The sequence below is a fragment of the Nicotiana tomentosiformis genome, chromosome 12, assembly GCF_000390325.3.
Source record: "Nicotiana tomentosiformis chromosome 12, ASM39032v3, whole genome shotgun sequence".
Taxonomy (NCBI): domain Eukaryota; kingdom Viridiplantae; phylum Streptophyta; class Magnoliopsida; order Solanales; family Solanaceae; genus Nicotiana; species Nicotiana tomentosiformis.
The window spans coordinates 110483646-110492172 of record NC_090823.1 but is presented as its reverse complement, the minus strand read 5'-3'; the positions used below and the strand labels follow the sequence as shown (position 1 = coordinate 110492172).

Below are 8527 nucleotides of genomic sequence, written 5' to 3'. Positions count from 1 at the left end.
CCCGTTGCTAGTACACAATGATGTTCATTTTGTGGGAATGATTGGCCGAGATCAAGAATACAAGCCGGTTGGTCAAGCATAAATGATAGCGGGAACGATTCAAGAGAGAACCAAGCCGTTGATTGTGAAAGGCGCCCCGAGCTTAGAAAATGCAACTTTATTTGTTCCCAATGTCTCAAGGTTGGAAGTTCGCTCCAATGTTCCAAGTCCAAGGTTGTATGTCCTTGGAGGCCACCTCATCACAAGGAAGAATCAAGGTGGTACGAGCGGTATAGCAGAGCCGATCATAATCAAGCCTGCCATACAACCCCGTGTGACAAACACGAAAACCATTCCCTGGAACTACAACAAAATTGTGGTGACCTACAAAGGCAAGGAAATTATAGAAGAAGTGGGGGAAACTGGAGGTTTGACTCGATCAGGGAGGTGTTACTCTCCATAAGAATTGAGGAAGGCCAAGAAAATCAGAGAAGGCCAAATACCAATAAAGAAACTAGTCACTAAAGAAGAGGCAGGTGAGTTTTTGAAAAAGATGAAAGTTCAGGATTACTCAATCATTGACCAGTTGAGAAAGACTCCTGCTCAAATCTCTCTGTTATCTCTGCTCAGACACTCGGAAGAGCATGCCCGTGTACTAATCAAGATCCTGAACAAGGCATATGTCTCAGAGAAGACAAGCGTAAATCAGTTAGAGAAGGTGGCCAATAGAATTTTCGAGGTGAACAGAATCTCCTTTACTGATGATGAACTTCCAGAGGAGTGATCCGGGTACAATAGGGCTTTGCACCAGATTGTCAAATATGAAGGTCATTATGTAAAGAGATTCATGGTTGATGGAGGCTCGAGTGTAGATGTTTGCCCTCTCTCTACCTTGCAAAGAATGAAGATCAATACAAACAAAATAAGACCCAGCAATATTTGCATCCGGGCTTTTGATGGCTCAATGAGAGATACTATTGGGGAGATTAACCTCACCATGACATTTGGGCCGTTTGATTTTGAAATTGTCTTCCAAGTAGTGGACATGGAAACTTCTTATAACCTTGTTCTTGGAAGGCCATGGATCCATACGGCTCGAGCTGTGCCATCCACCTTACATCAGTTGCTCCAGTTTGAACATGACAGGTAAGAGATTATTGTTTATGGAGAAGACGAATTATCCATTTATAAAGATCCGTTAATTCCGTGTATTGAGGCCAAGGAAGGGTGCGAGTCCATTGCCTATCAGGCTTTCAGAGTGGTTGTTGTGGACCACGTTGAGGAAGGAAAACCCATTCTGCATTCTCGTCTTTCCGCCACATCTGTAATGATGGCTGCACTTATGCTGAGACAAGGTTATGAGCCAGGAAAAGGCTTGGGGGCATTATTGCAAGGAATTTCGAAACCAATCTCTCCCTTTAGCAACAAGGGTACTTTTGGCTTAGGTTTCAGGCCAACACAAGTAGATGAAGATAAAGCTAAGCACCGCAAAAAGCATGGTTGGGTCTTGCAGCAACCCATCCCTCATATTTTGTACACTTTTGTTAAGCCACGACTCCAAGAGGGTCAAAATTCCTCAGCACAGGCAAACATTGATGAAATTTGCCATGACCTCAGCCAGATGTTTTCTGAAGTGAATATGATCCAGGCTGTTGAAGGCACTAGCTGTGCCGATGTGCAACTAATTGGCCCAGACACCATACTCAACAACTGGAAAGCAACTTCTCTCCCCACAAGGAAATAGTCTTGGTAGTTTGCTTTTGGAGCTTCTTTTTATAATTTGGGTTACTTTTAGGGTTGTAATCCAAATATCTCAGTATGATCATTTTGTTTTGATGTTAACCCTTCTATCCTTTCAAATTCAATGAAATGCAGTTCAATTTCGTATTGTATCTTTTCCTTTTCCTAAATCTTGTCATTTTGTTTCCATTTCAGTTTTGTTAATGACGACTTTAATAACATGACATGCATGCGAAATTCACGCCCAAATCTTAAAAAGTTGTCTAATTTTGAAATAATGCATCAAGAGGTCGAATATGATGAAAATGAGGCTGTTGAGGAAATAAAAAAAGAGTTGGAACAATTTGAAAATAAGCCTAGGCCCAACCTCAATGAAACTGAGCCAATTAATATCAGAGGTCATGAAGAAGTCAGAGAAATAAATATAAGCATTCACTCTGAACAAGAAACTAGAGATGCCTTGATTCAAATTTTATTTGAATACAAAGATGTGTTTGCTTGGTCTTATGATGATATGCCGGGTTTAAGTGCTAATTTAGTGGTTCATAAGCTTCCCACGTATCCTGATTTTCCACCAGTCCAACAGAAGCAACGAAAATTTAAAACGGACATGAGTGATAAAATCAAAGAGGAAATAATGAAACAACTGAGCACCAATATAGTTAGAGCCGTACGATACACCACCTAGGTGGAAAATGTTGTGCATGTGCCAAAGAAGGATGGAAAAACCAGATTCTGTGTTGACTACAGGGACCGGAACAAAGCAAGTCCAAAGGATAATTTTCCCTTACCAAACATCCACATACTTGTAGATAACTGCACTAAGTATGAGATACAATCTTATGTGGATTGCTATGCCGGATACCACCAGATTCTAATGGATGAGGATGATGTAGAAAAGACCGCTTTCACCACTCCACGGGGTACCTATTGTTACAGGGTTATGCCATTCGGTTTAAAGAATGCGGGGCAACTTACATGAGGGCCATGAACACCATTTTTCATGACATGATGCAAAAAGAGATTGAAGTATATGTTGGTGATATCATCATAAAATCAAAGACACAGGCTGATCACGTGCACGATTTGAAAAAGTTTTTTGAGCGGCTCCGAAGGTATGACCTTAAGCTCAATCCATCCAAGTGTGTATTTGGGGTGCCATCTGGGAAACTCCTCGGTTTTATAGTCAGCTGGAGAGGCATTGAATTGGATCCATCTAAGATAAAGTCTGTTCGAGATCTGCCACCCCCGAAGAACAAAACTGAAGTCATGAGTTTGCTCGGGAGATTAAACTACATCAGTAGGTTCATTGCTCAGCTCACAAACACATGCGAGCCCATCTTTAAATTGCTGAAAAAGGATGCTTCTATCAAGTGGACGGACGATTTCCAAAAAACTTTTGACAGGATCAAAGATTATCTGTCAAAACCCCCTATACTGGTCCCACCAAAACCTGTTAGGCCTTTGTTTTATATCTATCGGTGATGGATAATTCCTTTGGATGCGTTCTGGGGCAACATGATGCAACATGCAAAAAGGAACAGGCAATCTATTATTTGAGCAAGAAGTTTACCAATTATGAGGTTAAGTATACCCTTTTAGAAAGAACATGTTGTGCTTTGACTTGGGTCGCTCAGAAACTGAGGCATTATCTCCTGGCCTACACTACTTACCTCATATCCAAAATGGATCCTTTGAAGTACATCTTTCAAAAGCCAATGCCCACTGGAAGGCTCGCAAAATGGCAGATTCTGCTCACAGAGTTCGACATCGTCTATGTCACTCGCACTGCAATGAAAGCACAGGTTTTGGCAGATCATTTGGCAGAGAATCCAGTTGATGATGATTACAAGCCACTGAGCACATACTTCCCAGATGAAGAGGTTAACTTAATAGAGGAAGTAGTTTCAGATGACATCCGTATATGGAAAATGTATTTTGATGGGGTTGTCAATATCAAAGGAGTTGGGATCGGGGCAATCCTTATCTCACCTATTGGACAACATTACCCTACAATGGCCCGACTTCGTTTCTTCTGTACCAATAATACAACGGAATATGAGGCTTGTATAATGGGTCTAAAATGGCCCTTGATCTGGATGTGCATGAATTATTGGTTATGGGAGATTCCGACTTGCTTATCAGGCAAGCCCAAGGTGAATGAGATACTCGAGACATCAAGCTTATTCCATATAGACAATGTGTACAAGACCTAAGCAAGTCAAATCCATCAAATTCAGGTACATTCCCAGGTTTCACAATGAGCTAGCCGACGCCTTGGCTACCTTAGCCTCGATGCTCCCTTACCCAGGCAATACCCATATTGATCCACTGCAAATCCAAATTCAGAATCAACACGGCTACTACAATACTATTGAGACAGAACCATATGGTGAACCTTGGTACCACGACATAAAACGATTCCTGAAAACAAGGGAATACCCAGAGCATGCCAAGGGAGATCAAAAAAGAATTATAAGGCAGCTCGCCGGCAGCTTCTTCCTGAATGGGGAAATTTTGTACAAAATGACCCCGGATTTGAACTTATTGAGATGCATAGATGCCACAGAAGCTGAGCGGATCATGAGTGAAGTACATTCGGGGATATGCGGACCTCACATGACTGGATATGTTTTGGCGAAGAAGATTCTACGGGCAGGGTATTATTGGCTTACTATGGAGCGAGATTGCTTTAGTTTCGTTCGCAAGTGTCACCAATGCCAGATTCATGGCTACCTGATTCACTCGCCTCCTTCGTAGTTGCATCCTATGTCCTCTCCTTGGCCTTTCGTTGCTTGGGGAATGGATGTTATTGGGCCAATCGAGCCAAAAGGCTTCAAATGGGCATAGATTCATTTTGGTCGCCATTGATTACCTCACCAAGTGGGTAGAGGCAGTTACTTTCAAGGCAGTCACCAAGAAAGCGGTGGTAGATTTTGTTCATTCCAAGATCATATGTCGCTTTGATATCCCAAAGACCATTATCACTGATAATGCAACCAATCTAAATAGTCATCTGATGAAGGAGGTATGCGAGCAATTTAAAATTCTGCATCGCCATTCTACATCCTACCGGCCTAAAGCTAATAGAGCCGTTGAAGCAGCTAACAAGAATATCAAGAAGATCCTTAGGAAGATGATCCAAGGATCCAGGCAATGGCATGAAAAGTTGCCTTTTTCTCTTTTGGGATACCGCACGACTGCTCGCAGATCTATGGGTGTAACTCCTTATCTGTTGGTTTATGAAACTAAAGTTGTAATACTGGTTGAAGTTGAAATTCCCTCTCTCCGAATCATTGTGGAATCAGAGATTGAAGACACCGAGTGGGTCAAGACCAGATTAGAACAGCTAATGATGATTGATGAAAAACGACTAGCAGCAGTGTGTTTTGGCCAGTTATACCAGCAAAGAATAGCACGCGCTTATAATAAGAAAGTGCGTCCGAGGCACTTTGAGGTAGGCCAGCTCATTTTAAAATGCATCCCTCCGCACCAGGTAGAAGCTAAAGGAAAGTTTGCCCCGAACTGGCAAGGACCCTACATCATCAAGAAAGTGTTACCAAAAGGGGCTTTGCACTTGGTAGATGAAGAAGGACTGGTACCAGACATGATAATTAACGCAGATGCAGTCAAAAGATATTATGTTTGATTCATACCCACTGAAGAATTTCCACGCATCGAATTTTCTTAGATCGAGATAACGAAGGCTATCTTTGTTCACTACCCTAAATAAGTGTCACCCTTTTGTTAAACCTTTTGAGCCATATTTGTCTTCTTGGGTTTCCCTCCTTTTAGAACCCGTGTACTTGTAAAAAATAAATAATAAAAAAAAATTCTTCTGAGTCATTGAACTACGTTCGACTTGATTCCGAAAGGATACGTAGGCAGCCTCTCTCTAGGGTTCAGTCACACCAAAACAAAAATCTACATTCTCCCAAAAGTTGAAATTGTGGTAGATGTTACAATGGTTCGGCGATGGTTTCATCTCAAAGGTCCCAAAGTTGTAATTCAATCCAAATTATTTTTACATAAATCCTTTTCAAGTCCTTCATATCAATCAACGAGAATGTTCAAGAATTGGAGGATACAATCATTTGGATCTGATGCAACCAAAATGAGAGTCTTATTGGTGAAAACCCTCACGGGCACCATAGGGCAATGACGAGCAGAGAAAATAAAAATGAGAGAGTCTTGTAGTGAAAACTCGCAAAGAGCACTATAAGGCAATGGTGAGAAAAGAAATGAAAGAGGCCAGTTAGCGAAAACCCGCAAAGGGCGCTACTAGCCGAATGAGGGTCTTTGATACTCCGATATGAGAACAACTAAGGCAGTTTCAAGATGAACATTTGCGACAGATTTTTGATAATTAGACAGCTCATATGGATCAAGCGTCCAGTCCAAAATGCATGTCATGATTCATTGAAGTTGGCACATACCTCCAGATAAGTCTCCCTATTCCCCTCCCCCGAAAGGGCACCTTTTGTTTAGACACAATTCCTTTTTTTTTTATCACTTTCAATTGCTTTTCTATTTTAACACATAATTTTTCTTTAATTCATTTTTCGGTCTAATCTTGCATCAAAAGAAAAGAAAACAAATGGCTGCAAAATTGACTACAGTTTCCCTTTAAAACCAAGCATAATTTGGGGCATATACGGCATTGATGAAGTCACGAATCTATCTATGATCTCTTTTGATAAGACGAACAAAGCGTCTCAAAGAAACTGAAAGGTCGCCTAAGCAACACTTGCTTCGTGGGGAAAGTTGATAAGCACTACAGACTAGAACTGGTTCTAGTTGCAAGACAACTAAGTTTTATTTTAAAGAAAATTTGCCTTGCCTTAGGGACAAGGGTTAGCGGTACCATGGACATCCGAATATGAAACAGTCGGGGGCAACATCAGAGAGCCAAAGTCTCCAAGAAGCTATACAGAGTATCCAAGCATCTCAGTACCATATTGGAAGAATCAGTTCTTCTACAGCAATGACTGTGACTTCAAGATACTTAGGGTATCAAGGCCGCAACCCAACCACCACTTTGAAAACTCACAGTTTTTCTTTGTTTAAAGCAGGAACAAAGCAATGCAGAATGGCGATTCTCAAAGGACGAATATCACCAAAGGTAAGTCCCTCAAAATCTCCATTTTATTTTATTTTTCAGCATGCATCACTACTGTCTATACCTGTCATTTTCATAGCTTAACCCAGGCAGAACCGTTTCGCCTAGGGGGATCCAGCTCATAGTTCCGGGTAAAAGTACTCTTCGTTCAGGTTGTTTTACGTAGCTTAACTCAGGTAGAACCTTTTTCGCATCGGGGGATCCAGCTCATAGTTCCGGGTAGAAGTACTCTTCGCTGAGGTTGTTTTACGTAGCTTAACCCAGGTAGAACATTTTTGCCTAGAGGGATCCAGCTCATAGTTCCGGGTAGAAGTAATCTTCGCTCAGGTTGTTTTACGTAGCTTAACCAAGGAAGAACCTTTTCACCTAGGGGGATCCAGCTCATAGTTCAGGGTAGAAGTACTCTTCGCCCGGGATTGTTTTTCGTAGCTTAACCCAGGTAGAACCTTTTCGCCTAGGGGGATCCAGCTCATATTTCCGGGTAGAAGTACTCTTCACCCAGGCTTGTTTTTCTTAGCTTAACCTAGTTAGAACCTTTTTGCCAAGGGGGATCCTGCTCATAGTTCCGGGTAGAAGTACTCTTCGCTCAGTGTTTTTTACGTAGCTTAACCCTAATAGAACCTTTTCGCCTAGGGTGATCCAGCTCATAGTTCCGGGTAGAAGTACTCTTCGTTCAGGCTTATTTTTCTTAACTTAACCCAGGTAGAATCTTTTCGTCTAGGGGGATCCAGCTCATAGTTCTGGGTAGAAGTATTTTTCGCCAGGCTTGTTTTTCTTAGCTTAACCCAGGTAGAATCTTTTTGTCTATGGGGATCCAGCTCATAGTTTTCGGGGTAGAAGTAATCTTCGCCCAAGGTATTTTTCGTAGCTTAACTGAGGTAGAACCTTTTCGCCTAGGGGGATCCAGATCATAGTTTCCAGGTAGAAGTACTCTTCGCTCGGGATGTTTACGTAGCTTAACCCAAGTAGAACCTTTTCACCTAGGGGGATCCAGCTCATAGTTCTGGGTAGAAGTACTCTTCGCTCAGGTTGTTTTACGTAGCTTAACCCAGGTAGAAACTTTTCGCCTAGTGGGATCCAGCTCATATTCCTGGTAGAAGTAATTTTCGCCCAGGCTCGCTTTTCGCAGTTTACCCAAGTAGAACCTTTTCGCCTAGGGGGATCCAGCTCATAGTTCCGGGTAGAAGTACTCTTCGCTCAGGTTATTTTACGTAACTTAATCCAGGTAGAAACTTTTCGCCTAGTGGGATCCAGTTCATATTCCGAGTAGAAGTAATTTTTGCCCAGGCTCGCTTTTCGCAGTTTAACCCAGGTAGAACCTTTTCGCCCAGGGGATTCATTTTCATTTCAGTAATACATAGCACCAACCCCTGGTTATGTTTCTTTTTCGTAATACAGGGTGTCACCCCCTGGTTATAATTCCTTTCAGTAATACAGGGTACCAACTCCTGATTGCATTCTTTTTCCGTAATACAGGGTATCAACCCCTTGTTACATTTACTTACCAGTATTAGGGTACACCAATCCCTAGTCGCTTTTCTAATATAGGGTCACCGCTCCTTATTTTCTTTCATTTTAGACATAGGGTCTTCATTCCCTAGTCTCTGTTTTTTTTTCGGGGTACACCATTCCCGACCTTTTATTGCTTTCAATAAAGAACTAGTTTAGAATTTTGTTACAATAACTCAC

General features: G+C 41.8%; 1 protein-coding gene across 1 annotated transcript; it reads left to right on the top strand.

Moving 5' to 3' along the window:
• The first annotated feature begins 826 nt into the window (after positions 1–826).
• Positions 827–1129, top strand: LOC138903213 (uncharacterized). The gene has a single exon (XM_070191145.1). It carries the CDS (start codon positions 827–829, stop codon positions 1127–1129), a length of 303 nt encoding a protein of 100 aa, XP_070047246.1.
• Positions 1130–8527: the final 7398 nt, after the last annotated feature.